This window comes from Cupressus sempervirens, chromosome 7, assembly GCF_028749045.1.
Source record: "Cupressus sempervirens isolate cs-2001-9-10 chromosome 7, ASM2874904v1, whole genome shotgun sequence".
NCBI lineage: Eukaryota > Viridiplantae > Streptophyta > Pinopsida > Cupressales > Cupressaceae > Cupressus > Cupressus sempervirens.
In genome coordinates, this window is record NC_143124.1 from 45166795 (window position 1) to 45192944 (window position 26150).

Here is a 26150-nt window from a genome sequence, read left to right on the forward strand (position 1 = left end):
CTTACCATACTTTATACTAATTTAAGTAAATCTATAATTGTAAGACTTAATGTCACTTTTCATTATAATTTACATGTATCCTCTCATTTGATGGATTAAGATTTTTCTCCATTAATTTATATGCTTTTCCCATTCTATGGTGATGTAGATCAACTTATGATGAAAGTCTTAGATATGTTAGATGTGGAAGGGAAAATCAAATTCCTTTTTTTTCCTTACTTTGTATGAATTTATTTTCCAATAATTTTAACATCTCCTGATGTTGAAACTAACAATATTGATTCCCCAATCCAAAAATAATTTTGATTCTTGACCATTTGTTTACTAACTCTAAAAATAGATTAACTGCTACTCGCTTGAAGTTTTGTTTGATGGACTGGTATTCTACCTATTATTTATTAAAGTAGTCTTCATTCTAAAATTCTTTAAGCCTTATGACTGGCGGATGCTATATTTGTAATTTTGGGATTATTTTGTGTATGTCATAGACTTAATATAATTCTATTTTAAAACTTTTTTAGGTGAAAACTATCACAATGCTTTGTATCCTTACTTTGTTTCGAAATACTATCATTAGCAATGAAATTAAACAGAATTCATAATACTTATCAGTAATCTATCAAGAGGATACCAAATACAAAAGATAAAAAATGGTAGCAAAGGTACTAATATATTAATAAATATACAATCTCTTCAAACCTAGAACATAAGTATATGATGCTTACACACAGGGTAGCCCAAGAATAAGAAAGCATAGAGAATAGTAGCCTAAAGACCCATGACCTACTATGGGGTCAAAACACAAAAAGCCCATGAACACAATGTATGCATATACTAAAGAAAACCTAACTTCCTTCATATAGTAATTGCAATCTTATCAGAGTAAATAGCTTCCAAAAAAAAATAACCCTTGTCCAAACACCTAAGAAGGCATAAACTTAAAGATCTAATCTAAGCCTTCAACCATACATATGCTAAGGTAAGAAAGGCTTAATAGGCATAAAAACCTCCAACCAGTATCCAAGATGATCAAAATTAACATTCACAAACACTAGGGGAGTTCACCAAACTTAAACTACTTTGTTCCAGTACACCATGATGATTTGTACTATTCTTAGTGTTCTCATTTTGAAAGTTTGACAGAAATTCAAAGGGACTTTTCTTTGTACTGGATTTTTCCATATTCAAAATACAAAATTCTAAAGATTTCAAGTTATCAAGCTCCACTCCTAGATGAATATAGGAATTGAAGATGTTGAGGTAATTCCTAAGCCAAGCCTTGCTACACTCTGCAATGATCCCTCTCCACTTGAGGGAAAAGTGGATACTAGCTTGCATTTTTTGTCACTCTTGAAAAAATACGTCATTCTCTCAGATAACTAGAGATGGACATCTAGGAACAATGGCCATCTTGAAACACCCCTATGGATGCACCATGTAAAGCTCTAGCAGGGGGCTCCTAAGCTTTTCATCTAGACACTTAATCACTTCTTCAAGCCCTACACACCAAATTTGATTGAAAATATTATAGAAAATTCTAATACTTGCCCATTTTCCCACTTTGGCTCTGGTAACACAACCTATAAAGGAGCCTACAATGTCACTGTTGGTCCTCCAAGAGAATTCATAGTTGAAAACATCCTCCCCAAAGACATGAATGACAATGGTCCTAGTCATATCTTCCATAGGATTTAAAAGACAATTTCATTTTTTTGGTTTGACATTTCCTCTAAATGCCATGGTATGCACCTTTGAGGCATGGAATAGGATCACATTTGTTTCCATTCTAAGATTGAGGTTAAAACTAGCTAAACATAGAAAGGGCAACATACACTAGAAATACCTAGGCAATGTTAAATAAAAAACTAACAAACTCATTTGAAGGATCCAAAAGAATTGAGATTGTTAGACATCATCGACTAATGTCAACTAGATGACACCGAATCAATCTAAAGTAAAATACAATCTTGTGTCATTTAATGATGAGAAGAGTAGGGTTGTAATGATGAGAAGAGTAGGTTAGTAATAAAATTATTAAACATAATTGAAGTAAGAAAGTTAGAAAATACTAATGTAGCTGACAAATAGATTAGGAATACACATTAATAGATATAATCATATGTATCTAAAAAGACCTATTAATTTCCTAATTCCTACATAGAATTCTTTTCATGAATGGAAGAATTATTATCTAACTATTCTTATTTTTTAATTAAAAAAAACTTTTTAAAAATTATTATTTATAAATTACCTTTTGAGTCTTTCAAACCTTTAGTTAATAGCTATAAATTCTTCTCCACCTACCCCTCTGTCTACTATGAGGGAAAAATGCACCAACTATTATACATGTCAAAATTCACATAGATATATAAATTTTTCATATATATATATATATATATATATATATATATTCTTGAACAAAATTTTGAAACTATATAGACATAGATATCTAAAGGTAATGTGGATGTTATATTGGATAGTATCCCTAATCTCTGACTTATCCTTCAAAGCTAATTTTGCTAACTAGACTAGGATTTCCCTAATCTATTTATGTTATTATGGCTATTCAATTTCTATTTAAATTATTAATCATTATAGATTGAGATGTTTTTGCCATTAGCACCCTTATTTGCTAGCCGATCTATCATTTTGCTACCTTCCCAAAAAATATGAATAGTTTGGATATCTTCAAAGAGGTCCAAGATATTTAGAACTTCTTCTAGCTTAGAATTTAATACCCAATTAGGTGTCTTCCTTTTTCTAATGGAATTAAGGACAATCTATGAATCTCCTTCAATAATAAGTTTTGAAAATCCTAGATTTAGGCAAATGTTGAGACCTTGTAGAGCTTCTAGTTCAGCAAGGTTGTTAGTGGTTGATCCTATAGATATAGCCCTTTTGGAAATCCAATTGCTAAAATCATTATTAATGATGCATCATATTCTAACAGTACCAGGATTGCCTCTTGAGGTTCCATCAAAATTTAATTTGGTCCAACCATTTGGTGGTGGAATCCATCTACAAATAAGCCATTTCTCCAATTCATTTTCATTAGTCCATCGTAGAGTGAAAATGTCCCTTCCTCTTTCTAGGTATTCCTCAAATGACCATTTATAGTTTCAACAATGCATGCCTCAATTTTATTAATAATATCACCTACCTTCATATCTTGATCATGAAATATTATTCTATTCCTTTCTCTCCATACTTCCCAAACAAGGATAGATGGGAAAATCTTCCATAATTTTCTATATACTTTTGTCTACTGGCCAGCCCTTAAGAAAATCATTTAGGGATTCTAGCATAGGAGCGGTCCAACCCAAAATATGTCTAAGCTAGTCACAACAATATTGTGTATATGGGCATCTATATAAGATATGGTCAATATTTTCACTGTCATGCTTACATAGCACACATCTTTACAGTCCCTTAATTCCCATCATTCTAAGTTTGTGAGCAGTTAAAATCCTATTCTAAGATGTCATCCAAAGAAAGAAGCAGGCCTTTGGAAGACAAGAAGAATTCCAAGAGAGTTTAAGTGGGATATTCACTTCTTTCCATCTTTGGGAATGAGTGATAATTCTATATCCATTTTTAATGCTATACCTACCATCTTTTGATGCTACCCAAATGAGTCTATCATTTCTCTTTAACTATTTAATTTTCGTTTTATGAATGATTTTTTTGTATACCTTTTTTATTGCTAGTTCTATGGCTATATTCTCCATAGATTTCCATTCCCATCTTATAATTCCATTAATAAATTTTTAAGTTTTATACTTGCTGACCTTACAATGCCAATGTTTAACTAATTACTTTTTGCTAGCTGGGATCCCCATGCTATCTACTAGGAAATAACCATCCCATGAATCCTCGTAGAAGAGAGCTTCATCACCATTACCAAAATCCCATGTAAGATGTTTAATAATTAGGAGTCTACTTTTTACTATAAAATTCCAACTTTCAAATCCTTTAGGAAGGGTCCTTATTCTACACACAGAGTAGGGATCGTCTCTATTTAGGTATTTTTGATACAAAATTTTAGCCCATTTTTGTTTCCTTTCTAAAAAAAGATGTCATGTAAGTTTAGTCCCTAATGCCTCATTTTTCCAACTTAAATTTTTGATACCTAGGCCTCCTAATTCCTTTGGCTTACATAAATTTTCCCAGTTTATAAGCTCCATTTTTTAATGTTCATCATTGTCATTCCAAAGGAAACTTCTGAGTTTTTCCTCAAGCTTTTTATTGAAACTAATTGATAAAAGTCAGTAAGAAAGAGGATATGTTGGGAGGGAAAATAAAACTTCTTTGATCTTAGTAGCTTTGCTTGCTTTAGTGAGCAATTTATCTTTCAAACCTCCTATCCTTTTATCCATTTTATCAAGAATACTATGCCATACTTTGTTAGTTTTATTGCATTTTTCTAACTTTGTTCCTAAGTATTTATATGTGAATGTACCTCTTTTATATCCCATAATGTTACCTAAAGCTTCAATATATCGTTGAATAATCATCTTGATGTTTAAGGTCTCATTTATTGTACTTTCTCCTAGTAAAATGGTGTCATCTACATATTGTTGGTGGGTTATATTAGCAACATTATCAATTACAATAATACCCCAAATTTTTGCATCAGAGTATGCTTTTGTAATAACTCTACCAAAGGCTTATGCCATTATAATGTATAGGAAAGGAGATAGGGAATATCCTTTTCTTATACCTCTAGATGTGTCAAAGAAGCCTTCGGGGGTCCCATTAAAGAGAATTGAGGTCTTAGTTGTAGAAATGCATTGATAGATAATATTAATCCATTGATGAGAGAATCTCAAAGCTTCTAAGGTTTTCAATAAAAACCTCCAGCCAACCATATCATATGCTTTCTGAATATCTAGTTTCATGATTATGCTTGTCATTTTATTTTTATTAGCCAATTGTAATGTTTCTTATATAATCATTATTCCATCTAGAATCGATCTTCCTGGTACAAAACATGTTTGTTCTTCTGATATAAGCTTAGGAGAGAATTCTTTCATTCAATTAGCTAAAATTATGGATATGATTTTATAGATGGTGTTGCAAAGAGCTATAGGTCTAAGATCCCCTAGGTTTTTAGGATTAAATTTTTTTGGGTATCAAAGTAAAAATGTATTATTGTTTTTTGATAATAATGGTCCACCATTTCTTAATGCCTCAATGGCTTTGAAAAGATCAATATCGATAATATCACAACACTTTCAGAAGAAGAAAACATGGAATTCATTTGGTCTTGGAGAGCTATCCAGGTTCATGTTGAATAGCACAGATCTAACTTCTTCTAGAGATATGGGTGAGTTTAATGCTTTATTATCTTCTATAGAAATCACTTTTGGTATAATTTCAAGAAATTTTCTTGAGTTATCATGTTCAAACTTATAAAATTATTTAATAAATTAGTAAAATGATATACAAAAATCTCTAATATATACTATTAGGATTTTTAATGATAGTGCCTGAAGCATCTTTAATTTTAATAATTTTTCTTTTAGCTTTATTGTATAACATGCTATTATGAAAAAAAAATTGTATTATGATCTTCCTCTTCTAGCCGATTTTCTCTTGATTTTTGCTTCCAAAAGACTTCTTCTTTTGCTAGAATGTTTTCCTGTCTAGCTTGGAGTTCTTTTTCTAGAAAGATTTTATTATTATTCATACCTTCTTAATTACATCTCTGTGTGATTTTTAAAAAATTTCTTATATTTCTATTTTTTCTTTAAATATAATTTTGAAATGTTCTTTGTTCCACTTCAGTATATTTTCTTTAAGCATTTTCATCTTAGATACAAATATATACATTTCAGAACCTTTTAAATTGCCTTGATTCCACTATTCTCTAATGAGATCAATAAGTTTTTTTTTTTTTCTCTAAAAACCACATTTTTTGCATTTAAATGGATTTCTGATAGGTTTATGAGGTTTGGTAAATTCAATCCTGATCAGATAGTTTTCTAATCTAGCTATAGGTAGGATAGCAACTTTGTTAATGTAAATAATTATTATTTATGCTTTAACTAAGTTTACTTAGATAAATACATTATTTTATTATTTCTTAGGCTAGAAACATTGAAGTTTATGCACTCATTTGAGTTTTCATGTTGACAACACTGGAGTAACAAACTTTATTTAGCATATGGTGTTCACAACACTGGAGTTTGCATAAACAATTGAGTCATCATGTAGACAACACAATTGTTCATACTATTATTCTAGAAAATGTTGTCTAGAACATAATTGTTTGTGCTACACCTTTGTAGGCTTATCCTCCTATCATCACACTAACTCCTATGCTTAATGGAGGATAATCAACACCTCGTGGACATGTGCCTTGTTGTATGACTTATCATGTTGGTAACTCCTAGGCATTCTAGATGCATCATAGAGGCCTTTATATATAGGCACCTCTAGTGTACTATATAATGAATTGAATATCATATTATTATTCTGATCATACTTTGTTGGTCTTGGGTGAATTTCTACCCTAAGGAAAATTCTTACATGGTATCAGAGCATTAATTTCACTTTTAGATACTTGATATATTAATGATCTAATCTCCCTCACTAACATAGTTTGTGAGTAAAGCATGCCCTTTGCCCTTAGAATCTGAGGATGAATTTCCCTTGTCCTTATAAGCATTACACATCGGAACATTGTGTTTCTTCATGATACGCTTCAACTTAGCAATTTTTTTTATTATAGCACTCTAGAGGGTATTCATCTTCAACATTCATTACCATATATGCCAAAGAAAAATGGTGTTTCTAAAAGAAAAAATAGAACTCTCAAAGAGATGACAACTAGCATGCTATAAAACAAGTCTCTTGATCAAATCTTTTGGGTAGAAGTGATGAACTATGGTAACTATATATAGAATAGAAGTCCTCACAAAGCTTTGGATGGTGTAACTCATTTTGAAGCATGGATAGGTAGGAAACCTATAGTTAAGCACTTCAAAGTCTTTGGTTGTCCCACATGGTCAAGAATACCTCCATAGAAATGCAAGGCATTAGAGGTTCAAAGAAAACCTTTCATTTTTGTTGGCTTTATAGACTCACATAAAACCTACAAGTTGATGGATCTAGAGGCACATGATATATTCTATGACAAGTTTTCAAGTGATGAACCTATATTCCTAAGAATCTCTAAATGAAAAATTTCTAAGGGAAGAGACTGAATCGAAACCCAAGTTGAAATGGAAAAGTTAAACAATTATTCCTTAAAATCTAGTATCCATTCCAAGAATTTAACAACATAAGCCTTAAAATAACAAACATAAATAAGGAGGAAATGTTTTTTGACATGTTCCTCACTACAATGAATGTACATTACTCTATCTAAATGGTGAGATATACTTACCAAGTTTTGACAAAAATCCTTGAGCCACTTAATGAGATTGATCATATCTTGTTTTGCCCCATTTCACAATGCAAATACACCAAAATTCTTCCATTTATACCATTTCTCTTCACTATCCTAATTGTTGATCATCACTATTTGTTCTTCAACTTTAATATTGGGTTGAGAAGCCTTTTGTAGTTGATAGGGAGAATGAGAGGGAGCATTGGGCATAATATTGCTACAGTCAGGGGGGATATATGTTTTAGGAGGGTTATGTGAGGGTCCGAAATATGAAGGATCAGGTTTATAGACATTTGGTTCATGGATTTCAAGGGAATCCGCATAGGATTTATCTATAAAACCTTACTATTGGGAATACAACGACAATCTCTTATGGGTAGCATATTTAGTATGATTAAAAAATGAAATTGATTTTCAAGACTATTAGTACAAAAAAATAATATTAGGCTGAAAGAATTCCCAAACAGAAGGGTTGCCAAATTTATGGAAATCATTTCTATTAGCTATTTGATGATTAAACATAATATTACTTGCCTTGTTCAAAATTGGGGCATTTTGTGTTGAAAAGATCTGATCTATCCTGATACCCATTTGGATCTACTAGTGGCTGAACCCCTAACCTCTCTAACTATTTCTCCATAAAATATTGGTTAGTGGCACCTATTGTTTTATTAATGATCTTGTGATTGAGATTTGTCTCTTGTATATTCTCAAGTTCCAGTGGATTTGGCTCAGTTAGAGCTAGAAAAGTATCAGTTGTCTTCACTGCATATGTCAAATTTACAGAAAAAGAGTGGATGAAGGAAGGGTTGTCGATGCAAAGTCTCTCATACTTATTTGTTCCCTCATTATTTCTTTAATGTGTTGGCAAGCAATGTTGTATCGACTGCTTGTAATGTGAATTTGATCTAGGGTTTTGGAAGTCCACCCAATAACTCTGTTTGGACTGCCTATCTTTGAAAATATATCAAATATTTGTAAGTGCATAATTCGTATGCTTTACATTATTACACTCTACTCTGCTTACCATATTCATCATCATCCATTTCTTTGCTTGTTCTTATTATGGAAAGATAAAAGTATAAAATTTTATAATATATTTTTCTTAGGTTATAATATATTTTGTAGTTAGAGTCATGGTTAAACTTAAGGTAGAGTCAAATTTGTTAGAATATCCTATTAGGAGTTGTGGAAGACAGCTAGACCCACTGTCCAAATAGCTTCAAGGTTGAGACTAATGAACCCACTATCCAAATGATCTCTATATTATTCTTTTCACAATAATAGAGTTGAATTGTACTTTCTTCCTCTATCTCTGTCCTGTAAACCAAACTTTTTCTCCTTCAGATCTTGTAACTAGGTCTCATACTATGCATCCAATAATCCCATGGGTCACTTACTTGCATTTAGTAAGCATCTTGCTCCTTTTCACACTTCACAACTACTTTGCACAATACTTGATCCTCTGATCCAAGATACATTAAAATTAAGGAAAATAACATTCCTTTATGCCACATATTCATAATAATTCCTTGAGTTGGCCTTGAGGCTTTCCCAATTAATTACAATAATATAGTTAATTAAATTATAATTACAATAGCACTATTGGCTCATAGTTTATACAAAACTTCACACGTGTGGTACCAAGCCTTTTGCGCTCACTGACATCACCACACAGTTGCCCTCTGTCATTATGTGACTACACACTTCTTTATTACATCTCATATGTAAGATATCAATCAAACATCAAAACATTCTTCATTTCATCTCATATGTAAGATAGAAATCAAACATCAAAACATTGTTTTGCAATACTTTATTTCTACACTACTCTTAGTAAATTAGTTACAACTATCATATGCCATCAACTTAGACTCTATGCACTTAACCACATCATCAAGACATAGTCTAGAGCATGTCCTCAATTGCATATCACCAGATAATGAAACCATTGTCCATACTAGTAAGATCTCTAATTGTTGTTCTCCCAGTCTTTATAGAAACCATGCTATGTTGACATCAATGACAAACACAATCATGAATGCAACATATCAATACTCTTCAATGCTTATAATACTCTGATAATGTAATATTATCAACATTTGTGCTAATAGAATTGATTATAGAATTAGGATTATGGTTTTATAAGAATTGGAGTTGAAATTAATATTAAAATTAAAATTAAGCAATATTGATGCACTTTACTTAAAGATCATCATACATTTTTTAAACCTTTGAAAAAATTAATAATGTGATTAATACCTTCTAGAATAAATATATTGAAAAATTACTAATTATCTCAATAGTATGATAAATTATTTGAGATTAATCATTTTTTTTTCTTATTCATTAACAACTATTAACAAATGTATTTATCAATGAAAAAGATAGAAAGAAGGGATTTTTTAATAACATGGTTTAACAATGGAGTGATTTCAAACTGAGTACCTCTACCATTAGTTTGTTTTCTTATTTTCATTTTTTAATTTCGAGTAACTAAAATTTCCATATTTTATTTCATTAATAAATACATAGGGATTAGGATTAGAGCTATAATTTGAATTAAAATTAAATTGAGAAATAAAGTTTGGATTAGAATCAAACATTGAATTTTATTATGTTCTCAAAATATTAGAAAATGATAAATATAATTTATTTTAAGTATAATATTTATACACCAATTTAGAAAAATAAAATTATACTTATTAAATATTTTTTAAAAAAGATTATTTTCCACAAAAAAAATATTCGAACAGTTGTTTCTAAATTTTATGTAAAATTTTTTACATCTTCAATTCTTATATTCTTATAATCTAATAATGTAAGTAAGAATTTTAGTAGGAATTCATGGATTAATGCAAGTTGTTTTTTAAACAAAAAAATATAGTACAACTATAGTGATAGGTAGATAGGCTAAGTTACATAAGAGCAAAATGAGACAGGGAAATAATGAGATGGAAAAGAAGGGATGTATGGAAGAAGAAAGGTGGGAAATATATGAAAAGTTTTGTGATATATACATCAAAACAAAATATCAAAGTGGGGTATAGTTGTGAAAGCATAAATAAAGAGGAAGAACTAGGGGTAAAGGAATCTAGAAAAGGACTAAGGAGAAAGGTAGAGACCGAGAGAGAGGGGGGTACTGTAAGAGAGAGGTAGGGAGAGAGAAACAAAATTTGTGTATATGTGTGAGTAAGAAAGATATATAGGTAGTGATAGGCAGATAGATATGGGGAGAAACAATCAAAATTGATAAAATAGAGAGGCATGGACTAACATTTAAACATGTGTACAGAATAAAATTTCTAGATCGTCTCTCTATTAAACCTACTTATTTTTTCCACTAGTACTCTAAACTACAAAATAATCCATATACAATTATATAGAAAATAAGAATCAAATGAGACTTCAAATAAAATGTAATTAGCTTGTATATATAGATAAAAAAGATAATTATCCCATCAAAAGTGCAAGTGCTAGTTCTAATTATCTCATCATCTCTTATTGCATACCCACTTTATTTTACTAAATAACCATTAATTTACATGTCCTTTGTATCTCTTGCTCACTCTTTTTATATCCTTTGCCTCTCACTTTACATCTCTATCAAATAATGTAATAATAATATTTTTTAAATCTCCAATTTTATTCTGTACTCCTATAACAAATATAAAATTTTAAAATTTATTCAATCATATTGATATTGCCTTTGAATTCACATGTACAGAAAGTTAGCTTTAATATTTTATTTGCAAAGTGACAGACATCTGATTTTCCTCTTTTACAGAAACGTGAAAATGGCAGGTGCCCTTATTTCCAACTCCTTCCCCGTTTACTTTAAAAACAAAATGAAAATTTCCAACTCTTTCCACATTTACTTAAAAAACAAAATGAAATTTTCGAGAAAGAAAGGAGGTTGAAGGAGTATAGAAATTGATTTCAAAGTGGGGTTTTGGAAGTTGGCTAATCAATGCATACCAACGTCAAAACAGACGGACAAATATTTAGTTATTGATCCACTAAGATGTTATTTTAACATTTTTTAATACCTGCAATAAGCATGTTAAACGTTTTGAACCATACGGTGATGGAGTTTGATTTAAAAGCTGTATTAGGAAAAACCATATAAAAGTAATTTATAATATTTCTCTTACAACTAGGTAATTAAGCGATTAAATTTGAACCAAAAAGAACAATGCCATAATTTGTTGGCTGTAAAGCCAGCTCTTCAAAAGTTGTTATTAAAGGGCATTTTCAATATCTGGAACAAGTCTACTAGAGAGGTTGAAGCTGGTCTTGCGGAAGGTTTTGTTTTCCTGAAATTTCCTCCCTTTTGTACTGTTTTTCTCAATGAAATTCCTTTTTATGAATGCCTCGTAATTTATCAAGGAAATGTTTTTGCTGTTTTTACACTGAAAAATAGCTCATTCAATCAATAAATTTCAAGTACTAATAATTTTTCATTTTTTATGGTTTTATAACATATTTTGAACACATTTATATCTGTTAAATGCATTCTGCAGGGCAAGGTTTCAATAATCACAGGCGAATCAAGGGGTATCGGAGAGGCCACTGCTCGATTATTCGCAAATCATGGAGCCAAAGTCATCATTGCCGATATTTCTGACGTGGTACAAATGTTGCTGAATCACCGGCTGTAATTGTTACGGATCTGGTAATGGAATTGATGGGACTGGCCAGGTCGGCAGAGGGAAAGGCCAAGATAGAGGCGGCGATTGAGGAACAAGCCCCATTAAAGGAAGCCAATCTTAAAGAAGAGGATATTGCGAAGGTTGCTCTCTATCTCGCCAGCGAGGAATCCAAATATGTTAGTGGTCACAATTTGGTTGTTGACGGGGAGTAACAGTTGTATTAGATGAAACTGCAGTGTTTGAAAAGTACTGATAGGGAACCGGTTAGAAAATCTGTAAGGCTCTGTAGCGGCAGTCTTGAAATTGGTGCGCAATGGATATCTTATTAATTTTTAAATGAACCTAAACGTGCAGATCTTTAAATATTGTATTATTTAATTCGAAATAGCTAATGTGTCACAAGATAAATCCAAAATTTTGCGATCTCGTAGCATGGACTGACAGTGCTTAGAAAATCTGTAAGGCTCTGTAGCGGCAGTCTTGAAATTGGTGCGCAATGGATATCTTCTTATTAATTTTTAAATGAACCTAAACGTGCAGATCTTTAAACATTGTATTATTTAATTCGAAATAGCTAATGTGTCACAAGATAAATCCAAAATTTTGCGATCTCGTAGCATGGACTGACAGTGCTTAGAAAATCTGTAAGGCTCTGTAGCGGCAGTCTTGAAATTGGTGCGCAATGGATATCTTCTTATTAATTTTTAAATGAACCTAAACGTGCAGATCTTTAAACATTGTATTATTTAATTCGAAATAGCTAATGTGTCACAAGATAAATCCAAAATTTTGCGATCTCGTAGTATGGACTGACAGTGCCAAGAAACGAAAGGTTGGTTTTCTACGAGATTTTATGTTTGGTAAGATCATTTCACCGTTTTAGCAAACAACTGATGCCTCACTCCGAGTGCCATCGCTTATTCAAAATTTAACCAAAAGTTCATCCAACAAATTCTATATCAACTACTTGTGTAGGTTAACTTATTACAGTCTGTTATATTAAATGGAAGTCAAGTAACTACTCACGAATGGGCAAATTTCATCATTGAAATTCATAAGTGCTCGCTTATAAATTCTCATCCAGTACCGTTCTCTTACAAGTGTAAAATCGAAGAAATTTTTCTCAAATTTCTTTTGTTTCTGTCATTGTTTGTGATTAGACAACTTAGTTGAAGATGAGAAACGGTGTAGTGCTAGTTGTCATATTTAATGTTTGTCTTGCAAATATAATGGATTCTGCAGTGGAAGCTAAGTGTACTCCACCTTTTCCTCACAAAATAGAAGCTCTTTCTGAAATATCACCCTCTCCTGCTCCATCAAGTGAGGCAAGTTGTTCGCTAAATGAAATGAAATGGGGAGCTTGCGTGGATGTGTTGGGAGGGCTTGTAAATGCCACAATTGGAGGTGCTGCTGTGGATACGTGCTGCCCTATTCTTCAAGGCTTTGGGGAAATTGAGGCTGCCTTGTGTTTTTGTACAACAATTAACTTTAAGCTTCTGAATGTTACCATCATCTTTCCCATTGCACTTGAGCTTTTTGTTCCATGTGGACTCAACCCTCCAGATGGATTTACTTGCCCACCTCTTAGTACTTAAGCTTTAGAACAGCATTAGTACGTACTTATATATCTGGTATTAGATTTGCTTTGATTTATTATTGTTTGTCTTGAGATATATTATGTATTTCTGCATCTGTTGATTTTGTAGCTATTAGACCGGGGAAATGAAATAATGACCGCATAAGGTTTGTAAACTCACTTGTGTAAAGTGAGAGTAATTTCTCTGGTACAATAAACTACTGCTTTATTATGTAAGCGATCACTTTGAATGTTCATCAAGATCTGAACTCTTCTGTGTTTCTTCTAGATATGTGGGTATATATGTCTTGTAATATGAGATTTCATCATTATTCTTGTTTTTAAATTATTATTCTTATTGTATTTGTTAAAGTATTCTTCAATGGTTACATCAGAAAGAAAGCAAATTTGTGGCAAACAAGTAGTGCTGATGTTTTAAGTATAATGTTGTTTATTAGTTCCTGCCAAACAAGTGACGCTAAGTATCCTCTATTTACAATAAACTATCTTGTTGTTTTTCCAATCTTTTATTTTTTTAAAACTTGCTGAAAGGTTTTAGATTCAAGAATCTGTTTCTGAGCATTTCTAATCTTGCCGAACCAAACATAACTGTAAATACTTCAATATTTTTCCATAAATTGTCAAGAACACCTAGTCTTACTCTCTGAAAATCAGCTACGAAGGCCATCAACCTTTGCAATGTTACTAAGAAGCAATACATATGTGGCTGAAAGCAAAACCTTAAAATAATAAAAAATTGTTTATGATTACATTCCTCTTTTCTGAACAATGAAGCGTGAAAGTGATCACTTTGTATTTTATGGACCTAGAATGCTACAAACCAGCACACTCAAAGCATTGATCAAAGTCATCAGTCGCATGTGATGTCCCCGACCTTCTGGATCCTCTTTAGTTTACTCAAAAATCCTTGATTAGTACTTGAAAAAAAATACTTTCCCCATGTTTCATGAGTTTTTATTCATTTTATATTGTTCTCTAACACTCGTTATTGAGCATGTTTAGTTTTCCCTCATATATCTTCATTTTCTCTAATGACTTATCTTCAGGATCTAGCTTATCAGGTTTGACTCAACTTCAAGATATAATTATAGTTTATTATAATTATATCTGAGAGTATCACCATTGCCCTAATATATTCCACTGGTGTAACCCATCTTCTCTTTACAAGCTACTGGTTATGAATCCCCTTTTTTTATCGTCAATTGACTTAAGTATTTGATTAGACTTTCAATATATATTTATCACTGATTTATAGAAGTTATTGTCATCTGTTTGAACTACTTTGAGACTGCAATATCTGGGGCAACCTTCATGCATGATTTATTATCTATGTGACGAGGGTTCAATGATCATCACTGCCTCCACATGTGATGCCCTCTACTAGATGGGTATCTTCCCGTAGCTCTCCCCACGGTGGTAATACTAACAAGATAATTCATGTTCATTACTAGCTTCTCAGATGTCTACTCATTATATCATGTGTCTTCTGCCCTTGCATTACTCAGTCACTGCGAACTGCAATACTTTGGTATCGATTAGGTCTGTTTATTACACTAATCATCTCACACACTTAGAAAATATCGAATTTTGATGTAGGCTACAGGAGCTTGTGTAACCATTAGTTTGGACCACCGCATTAGTAAATCTTTGCTGGCATTACTTTGGATGTCTGACTACGGATGCAAATCCTTTGCTTTAAGTGTTGTCTCGTCGAGTCCATGCCTCTTCCATCTGTCTTTCCTATGTGATCCCGATACCGCTTTCCTTGAGATTATTCGTAGAAGACTTAATAATATGCAAGTTCCTCCAGATTAGTCATTGGTCTTTCCTTGCTAGATTATTCAATCTGTCTTGTAATAGTTGTATATATATTTTATGTGTTGATTTGATGATCTCCAAATGTGTTCGGCATGGCTATCCGCTTCATACAAGATTTGATCTGTTACTCCTTAAAGCCTTCCTGTGCGGAATTGTGCCTTCCTCGATGATTATGCTCTCATCCTTGCCGGTGAATGGCTAAAGATGAAGATGGAGGATGTATCTCCGTGGATGAATATTTCCTTCACTCCTGTTCCGGATCCTTTCTAAGCCTATCTGCGATAGAAAACATTCCCCAATGCCTTCAAATATAATAAGCAATGCCCTTGATATCACACGATGTTGCGTTTGGTATGGCCAAAAAGGCTAACTGTGTATTCCCGATATAAACTTCTTCCACTGAATATATATCATCTTCATTCCATGCTTTCTCCCATGTGCGACTATGCTTTTGCTCCCAGTATGATGTCTTTCCCTTCAATGCTGCTTCCTCTTCCTTTTTATTTCCTTTCGATACTATTGCTCTCTTAATAAATGCATGTAATAGAAAAGTCACGACTATAGATCTTAATTGAATGTATTTATATCTTTATTTTAGTTTTCTGTTCTTTAATATTATATTGAAAGATTTAAACCAAATTTCATATATGCTTGTATTTCAATCACAGTAAATACATGTGTATGATATTAGTAATTTATATTATTTAATCAAATATGATAATTGATATATTTTAATAGTATAATTTCATTTATTCATTTATAAGATATTATATTGTTATATTCATATAATATACTATATTATGTTTGATTGTTATAGTATTAATTAAATATATATTATATTATAATTTATATTTGTCAATTTATATATATATATATGTTCAAGATTATTAATTATTATTAAATTATGTTTTAGAATTGGGGGACATTACATCGCAGATATTTCAGACAAAGCTAATACAAAAGTTTCTGAATCGCTTTCTCCGTGGGCGACATATGTTCACTGTGATGTGAGGAAAGAGGAGGATGTTAGCGCAGTAGTAAATTTGGCAGTGGAGAGCATGGAAAACTTGACATAAGGTTCAATAATGCCGGAACAAACGACTTCCGAAAAGTCAGCGTCCCACAATATGATATGTAGGATTTCGAGCGAGTAATGAAAATCAATGTAAAAGGGCATATCTACTCAATGCTATGAAGAAACAGATTTATTCTAGCAAGAAATTAGTTAAAAGAAAGAGAGAATAATTATTAGAGAAACGATATCTAAGGAAATGACATGTATCAAGTAAATTTGATGTCCGCAAATTTTTTGAAGTACTTGTATTTGAATAGTCTTTTATTATGAAATACATAATTTTACCTCTAAAACTCTTGAATATTAGTCTTTTCTACATGAATGATTTATTCTGCTATCCATATTATAAAACAATTTCTATTAGATTTAAGAACTATTTAAAATAAAGATGTTATGCAAAAGAAAATTATAACAGAAATCAAAGAACTCTGTATAATAGAACTGAGTAAAATTACTATATCACTCATTATATCTAATTGCAAGTCACCTAGCATATTGAAAAATCATGTGCTCATATTAATCTTATTCATAATTTTGAATTTCTGATTTAGACATGCATTAAAATCAATTGTCTTCAAGGTCCTTGATATTACGATATAATAATAGTAGCCAGTAAAAAAAATTCTTCATATGTCAATAGCATGATTGCATGATTTGAGACTGCAAAATCATAGAAAACGGTAAAAAAACAGGGAAGCCGATGCCTTTTTTATCATATTTTCTCTGATACCCATCATAAAGGGCAGCATTATTTCTACAGCAAGTATTGCAGGAATAGCTGGAGGGTTTACTCCTTATTCCTACACTGCCTCTAAACATGCTGTTGTTGGGCTGACTAAGAACGGTGCAACAGAGTTGGGGAAAAGTACTGTACGAGTGAATTGTAAATCACCGGCTGTAATAGTTACGGATCGGTAATGGAATTGATGGGACTGGCCAGTTCGGCAGAAGGAAAGGCCAAGATAGAGGTGGTGATTGAGGAACAAGCCCCATTAAAGGAAGCTAATCTTAAAGCAGAGGATATTGCAAAGGCTGCTCTCTATCTCTCCAGCAAGCATTCCAAATATGATAGTGGTCACAATTTGGTTGTGGACAGGGGAGTAACAGTTGTATTAGATGAAACTGCTGTGTTTGGTACTGATATGCAACGGGTTAGAAAATCTGTAAGGCTCTGTAGGTGCACTTTTTGAAAAAATTGTATCTTGGTGCGCAATGGGTATATTCTATAATAAAAATTAATTTTTAAATGATATAAACATGTAGATTTTTAAATATTGTATTATCTAATTCTAAATAGCTAATGTGTAACAAGTAGGAATTATATTTTATAATTATTCATATGATTCAATAGCATATATTTTATTGCAATATTGTAAAGTCTTTGCAATATATATATATATATATATTGAACATCTTGCAATAATAGGAGTTTATTAGGTGAAATTTGTTAATGAAAACAAAAATAAACAAAAATAATGAAGAATAGAAAAGAAATTAAAAAATCATAGATAAGTTCAAGATTTATAACAGCTCATTATAAATTAGCTACATCCTATGCCAATGTGCAAAATATCTTTATTGACTTTTGAAATACTATTCCATATATTGTTTGTACACATATTTTTATACAAGCATAAGATAACAATTGAAAAGTACAAAGGAAGTCAAAAGTCATGTGACCTTAGGCTACACATTCCTAACAACCTCCATGTTGAAGTTGAACTAGTATAGTGATGAAATGACATCCCTTCATTTTCACTTTTAACATTTACATGATATCCAATGCCATCAAATATTTTAACATCATCAAACTATTTTGATGTAAATTCAACATTAAATCTTTGGGCAACAACACCACTTTCAATAGGTTTATAAAGTTATCCTCCGCCCACAAATAAACCCTTGAATACATACATCATATTGGATGAACTCTTGTGCTCCCCTTTTATGTAATCTTGAACAAAGTATCTAAAGGTTGTCATCTTTAGTAGGCATTGAAGCAGTAGTAAAGTGATTTTGAAAAGAAATAGAGTTGCATTTTCCATGACTACTGTAAAACAAATATAATGTTTTATAATGCTTGATGAACATATAAAAGAGAATACAAGTTAGCAATGTATTTAATACACTTTTCTTATTGATAGGTAAGAGGTGGAAGCCAAGGTTGATTGTTATTATTTGAACAGTGATTAATTAGGCTCAAACCCAAGACTCCTAGGTAATAGGCTCAAAATGTAGTCTTGTGTTGTAAGCTCTTGCCTAATATATATAATACACTTAGAGTGCATGCAACTAGTTTGTTTATTTTAAAGAAAGTGCAATTGATATTCTGGTAAAGCATGCATCCCTTTCTTTCTATTGAGAAACATAGAGGCATTGAGGTATGTATGCACATCATTTGAAAGTGATGGTGGAATGTATAAATGAGTGTGTACAAGCTTTCAAACTCTTGAAATAGTGATGAATGTCAACTCTTGTCAGTCAGTGTTGCTAATGTCAGCAAATTCTCTTTAAAGTGTCAAATCATGCTATTTGTGTATCATTTCAGCACATTCTCATTTTATTGATATTTAATAGTGATTGCCACAATTGATTGGTGTAATGGGAACATTTTATGGTTTGTTTGGGTCCCAAGCCTAGTTCAGTTACGTTTTCTCTTGATTTGATAAAATTTTAAATAATTCTTTAAAGTGCAATAAATATCTAGGAATTAGCTAAATATCATGACAGGTATTCCCTTGCAAGATAATAGGAACAACTAGCAAGATTTTATAGTCTTCTTCAGATCCGAGGGATATTTTCATCAAAAATTGAAGTATCTCCAAAACTCCAATAATCAATACCAGTTTAAAGTTCTCAAAATCCTGGATCTAATGCAATTCGAATGGATGAAAAATGAGTTCATACGCAAATGTTATAGCCATCAAAGTTTGGTCAAACCAGGTACAAAGGTTGTCAAAAGGTGAAAATAAAATTATCTCAAAAGTGGTCAACAATGGATTTCAAATTGAAGATCTCGTCAAGAGCTTTCTAGCGACATTCGTTTCATCAAAAATGGAGCTTGTATGCAAAAGATATGTTCGATTGAAGTTTGAGGTAGAACAAAATAATAATAAATAATTTTTAAAAAAAGATAACAAAAAATATATATATATATATTTGGTAAGGCGCAAGGTTTGGAACCCATGACCACCAACCCCTAAAATCTAGTCGATGGCCGTTACACCACCAACAACTCTTTGAAATATATGCCACCGATGTTTGTTTTATTGTTTTCAATGCCGCTAAATTGGGCTAAAAGCTAAAGGCCAGTGTGGTGGTTTGAACCACCGACCTCCCTCTTGCATGCATGTCTTCAAAATTCTCACTATCATTGCGCCACATGAGTGGCTTATGATATTTTTAGCGCAGATTTTATTTAAAGTGTGTCAAGCCCGATTCCCTCTTGCCTAAATAAAGGCAATTATTAAATAAGGACAAATTTCAAAAATAGGAATGAGTCTTATTTCAAAGATAGACTGTTGTAAGGGTCTAAATATGTAAAATCTTGTTTTGCCTATTATTAGGCAAATATTTTGTATAAAGAGAGGGTTTAGGGGCCTTTTGAAGGCATGAAAGTTAAGGGAGAAATTATGCAAATGGTGAGAGAGATTCTATGTATTTGGAGACTTAGTGATTTTTCCTGCACATAGAGGAATTTTGCTATGTGTGCTTGAATGGAATTGTCACAAATCACTTGTATTGATTTATTGGAGTTAATCAGATCAATCCCCCTTTTGGAGCTAGACCTGGAGATGTAGTCCTTCCCGGATGAACTCCGAAATCAAATGTGTTGTGTCTCTATCTCTCTTTCTATCATCTCATCTTGTGTTTTCTTATGCACAATTACGTTAATTTTGCTTTATTAAAGCTTTAAAATTAACTTTATGTAATTGGTTAACATTATCTGTAATAGTCCTAGATCCTAGAAATCAGATCAAATTTGGTATCAGAGATTTGTTGGACTAATATTACAGATTTGAATGTTAACAAGATCCATGTTGAATCAAGGCAAAGGTGATCTTGAAAAATATAATCTTGAGATTGTAAAATGAAGAGCTAATCCACCATTTCAGATGGAAGATAAAGGTGGTGGACAAGGTTCAGAAGATCAAAACGTCCAGAAGACTCTCCAGAGTTTGCAAATAATGGTAGAAGTTTTGTTACAAGAAAGAGAAGAGAAGATGCGAAGGCGTGCAGCTCGTGATGACAAAGGGAAAAAGAAAGGTGTTGATCGTGATCCTGATCGTGAGCCTCCATCTCCTCCCTCATCTTCCTCTTCTTCTTCTTCCCCTTCTTCTCCTTCTTCTACACATTCTGAGTCTTCTAATATTTTTAAAGGCGGACATAAGCCTCGAATTAAGTTGGATGTAAAATTTGACTTGCCAAAATATTGTGGGGAGTTAAATGTTGAGAAGTTAGATGACTGGATTCAGCAAGAAAAAGTCTACTGTAGAGTCCAAAACCTCAAAGATGATGTTGATAGAATTCAGTTAGCCACTCTTCGGTTAGGCAGTGTAGCTCTAACTTGGTGGGAGAGTAGGACCCAACATGAAACTTCAAAACATGGTAAGTTAAATATGTCTTGGTCAGAATTTGTTAGTGCTTTAAAGAAGCAATTCTACCCCCTAGGCCTTATGCAGAAATTAATGATGAGCTGGCAACATTTTAGGCAAGGGAAAGGTCAAACTATCCAAGAGTACACCCATGAGTTTCGTAAAAGTGCTATTTCATTAAATGTCCCATTGTATACCCAGGACACTTTACTCAAGTATATAGGTGGTCTTCATTCTTACCTAAGGCACTCTATTCTCGTCCTAAATCCTTGTAATTTGGATGAAGTATGTGTCCAGGCAACACATTTAGAGTCAAGAGGTAAGGGTACCTTCATTCCTAAGTTTGACAAAAAGTCATCTAAGTCTGAGGAAAAGTCCAAAGGAAAAGGGAAGAATAAAAAGACAGCTATAGTAAAGAAAGAGGGTGAGAAACCCACATGCTCACATTGCAAGAAAGAAGGGCATGATGATTCTAAGTGCTGGAGCTACATCCTGAAAAGAGGCCGAAGTGATTTGGTGGAAATAAAGGCAAACAAAAGACTCTTTTTGTAGCTCAACAGGATCTTAGATCTGACTCCCGAGATGAAACAAATATCGTTGTTACCGGGATCCAAGGTAAAGGAAAAGGTATTTCTCTTTCATCAGCTACCAATTCTTCTAACATAAGTGCAAGTATAAGTGAGGATTCTTCTCCTAAGAATGATAAGAAAAGGAATGAATTATTTCACATTCGAGTTGTCATCAAGCAAAATAAGGTTGATACATTATTTGATACGGGTTCTCAAGTTAATTTGATATCTAAGGAAATTGTTAAGAAGCTCAATCTAACTACAACACCTCATCCAAAGCCATATCCTCTTGGATGGGTTTGCAATGATGCGCAATTACAGGTAACCAAGCATTGTATGTTAAGATTTTCTATCACTGCAAACATTGTAGATGATGTAGAAGCTGATGTAGTCCCTCTAGATATTTGTGGTCTTGTACTTGGGAGTCCTTATTTGTATGATCGACAAGCTATCTTCTATAGGGGGGAAAATAAGTATCATCTGTTTAAAGATAAAATTGAATACATTGTACGGGCACATAAGATTAAGACTAATCTAGCACTAGTTAATGCTAGTCAGATGAAAAGGTTAGTCAACTCTAGTAAGAATTTTGTGCTGATGATTGTAAAAGCCAAAGAAGATGAAACATCTGAGGCATTTAAGGGATGTGATCCAAAACATAAAGATGAAATGGTCAAAGTTGTTTCTGCCTATGATGACTTGTTTCAGGAACTGAAGGGATTGCCTCCCAAAAGAGAGATACAACATGAAATTTAGTTGCAGCCAGAAGTGCCACTTCCTAATATCGACATGTATCGCTTATCAGTCTTGCAGAATGAGGAAATCAAGAAGCAAGTTCAAGAGCTCGTGGAGAAAGGAGTTATTCATCCTAGTACTTCTCCTTGTGGTTCTCCTGTTGTGTTGGTTCCAAAGAAAGATGGGACTTGGAGAATGTACATTGACTACAGGGCTTTGAACAAGATAACGGTAAAAAACAGGTACCCTCTTCCCAGAATTGATGATTTGCTTGATCAGTTGAAACATGCAATTTATTTCACTAAGCTAGACTTACATAGCGGATATCATCAAATAAGAATTGCAGAAAGTGATATTTGGAAAATTGCTTTTAAGACAAAACAAGGACTTTATGAGTGGTTGGTTATGCCATTTGGGCTTTATAATGCACCAGCTACATTCATGAGAGTCATGAATGATGTCTTTCGTCCTTTTATTGATGATTTTGTCATTGTATATCTAGATGATATTCTTGTATTTAGTAAGTCTTGGGATGATCATGTAATTCATGTAAAGAAAGTTCTTGATGTATTGAGAAAAGAAAAACTCTATGTAAAGATGTCAAAATGTGAATTTGCAAAGACATCCTTAGTGTACTTAGGCTATGTCGTAGGAAATGGTCAATTGAAAGTAGACCCTGTGAAGGTTGAATGTATTGTAAAATGGTCTAAGCCAAGTACAGTTACAGAAGTCAAGAGATTTTTAGGTGCAGTTCAGTACTGGAGAAAGTTCATTGCAAACTTCTCTTATATTGCATCACCGTTGCATGCATTGACCAGTACCAAGGCAACTTTTCAGTGGGGAGGTCGACAATAGAAGGCTTTCAACACTTTGAAGAAAAAGTTGAGCACCGTACCAGTTTTGGCTTTACTAGATTTACATCAACCATTTGAGATTAAGATAGATGCAAGTGGGTTTGCCATGGGAGCTGTACTCATGCAAGGAGGTAAACCAGTTTGCTACCACTCTAAAACTTTTTCAGGAGCAGTAAGTAACTATCCTACTTATGATAAGGAAATTTATGCTTTAGTTCAGAGTGTTAAAAAATTGAAGCACTACTTAATGGGAAAGGAAACTATAATCCACACTGATGACTAGCCCCTACAATATTTGCACTCACAATCTAAGTTGCAACAAAGTAGGCATTTTAGATGGATGGGTTTTCTACAACAGTTTCATTTGGTAATTAAGTATAAAAAGGGTTCCCATAACAAAGTAACAGATATTCTCTCTAGGCCTCCTGTTAAGAATGCTTTGATAATCCTTCAAAATAGTTCTATAGTTCATGCAAGTTTTTAGGAACAATATTCTAATGATGAGGACTTTAAGGATATCTATACAGCTTTAATCCAAGGTAAACATGTGGAAGAGAAATATTACCATGTGCAGGATAATTTGTTGTACCACTTGGGCAAACTACGCATTCCTAAAGATGAACAAGCACATGTAATCCATGAAGCACACACCTCTTTGATTGCAGGAAATTTGAGGGTAAGTAAGACATTAGCTCAATTGCAAAAATATTGTTACTGGCCTCATACGCAGGAAACTATCAGCAAGTATATAAAAGGATGTGTAATGTGTGCAACTAGTAAGCCAAGTAATAGGAAATTTAGTTTGTACCTACCATTACCTATACCATCCCGTCCATGGGAAAGTGTGTCTATAGACTTTGTGGGGGTTTTACCTATGTCCAGGAAGGGTCATGATTATTTGTATGTAGTAGTTGATCTGTTCAGTAAAATGTGTATTTTAATGCCTTGTAAAAAGCAAGTCAATGCTGAACTGACTACTCATATGTACTTTCAAAATGTATGGGTTCATTTTTGGTTACCTACTTCCATTGTATCGGATCGAGATTCTCGATTCTTAGGGGAATTTTGGTCATCTTTGTGGGGACTCATGGATACCAAGCTGAAGAAGAGTACAACCTTCCATCCACAGACTGACGGATAGACAGAGGTAGTCAACAGGACAGTGGTTCATCTACTTAGAGGTTACTACAACAAGCATCCTAAGTTGTGGGATAAAAGTCTTCACTATGTGCAACACACTTACAACCATGCAGCACACTCTTCTACAAAGAGGTCTCCTTTTGAGAATTGCTTCGGATATTTGCCAAAAACACCAATGGATTTTGCTTTTGGAAAGGACAATATCATTGATGGATGCCATGATGTAGAAAGGGATTTGAAGTTCATCCAAAAGGTCCAACCAATCCATGAGGTAGTAGACGCACAGTTGGAGCAGAGCCAAGCAAAATATCAGTAAGTAAAGAATGCAAGGTGAAGGAAGGAAGCTCAAGCCTATCAGGTATGGTCCTTTTGAAATCTTAGAAAAGATTGGTACTAATGCCTTCTGCCTTAATCTTCCTCCATACATGCAAATTTACTCAGTTGTCAATGTTGAGAATCTGAAGTTGTATGAGCCTCCAATGATCTTGGATGAAGACATCAATGTTCAGCTTCCATCATTTGATGATCTTTCACTAGAGTATATGACAGAATTGCCAGAAGATGTCATCCTTGATAGGAATGTCAGAACTTCACGAAGAGGACCAGTTGAATACCTCCGAGTAGGATTGAAGGGGATGCATCCAAGAAAAGCAAGATGGATGAAGATAGGTAAAGTGAGGGAGAAATACCCTCACCTATTTTCTAAGTAATCAAACTTTCGATGGTCTGAAAGCTTCTCAGTGGGGAGGCTTGATCTAGGGGATATTTTCATCAAAAATTGAAGTATCTCCAAAACTCCAATAATCAATACCAGTATAAAGTTCTCAAAATCCTGGATCCAACGCAATTCAAATGGATGAAAAAGGATTTCATACACAAAATTTATAGCTAGTCAAAGTTTGGTCAAACTAGGTACAAAGGTCATCAAAAGTTGAAAATAAAATCATCTCAAAAGTGGTCAACAATGGATTTCAAATTGAAGATCTTGTCAAGAGCTTTCCAACAACATTTGTTTCATCAAAAATGGAACTCGTATGCAAAAGATATGTTCGATTGAAGTTTGAGGTGGACCAAAATAATAATAAATAATTTTTTAAAAAAAAATTTAAAATAAATAAATAAATAAATATTTGGTAGCGGCACCAGGTTTTGAATCCATGACCACTGGCCCCTAAAATCCGGTCAGTGGCCGTTACACCACTGACGACTCTTTGAAACATATGCCATCGATGTTTGTTTTATTGTTTTGAATGCTACTAAATTGGGCTAAAAGCCAAAGGACGGTGTGGTGGTTGGAACCACCGACCTCCCTCTTGCATGCACATCCTCAAAATGCTCACTACCATTGTGCCATGTGAGTGGCTTGTGATATTTTTAGCGCAAATTTTATTTAAAGTGTATCAAGCCCGATTCCCTCTTGCCTAAATAAAGGCAATTATTAAATAAGGACAAATTTCAAAAATAGGAATGAGTCTTATTTTGAAGATAGACTATTGTAAGGGTCTAACTATGTAAAATCTTGTTTTTCCCTATTATTAGGAAAATATTTTGTATAAAGAGAGGGTTTAGGGGCCTTTTGAAGGCATGAAAGTTAAGGGAGAAATTATGCAAATGGTGAGAGAGATTTTATGTATTTGGAGACTTAGTGATTTTTCCTGCACATAGAGGAATTTTGCTGCATGTGGTTGAAGGGAATTGTCACAAATCGCTTGTATTGATTTA

The 26150-nt window shown here is 33.0% G+C and overlaps 1 protein-coding gene and 1 pseudogene across 1 annotated transcript; both read left to right on the forward strand.

Moving 5' to 3' along the window:
* Positions 1–11480: 11480 nt before the first annotated feature.
* Positions 11481–17725, forward strand: LOC149545381 (borneol dehydrogenase, mitochondrial-like; annotated as a pseudogene).
* LOC149545382 (36.4 kDa proline-rich protein-like) lies at positions 13138–13909 on the forward strand. The gene has a single exon (XM_089793994.1). The coding sequence runs from the start codon at positions 13221–13223 to the stop codon at positions 13638–13640; it is 420 nt and encodes a 139-aa protein (XP_089650120.1). The 5' UTR covers positions 13138–13220; the 3' UTR covers positions 13641–13909.
* Positions 17726–26150: the final 8425 nt, after the last annotated feature.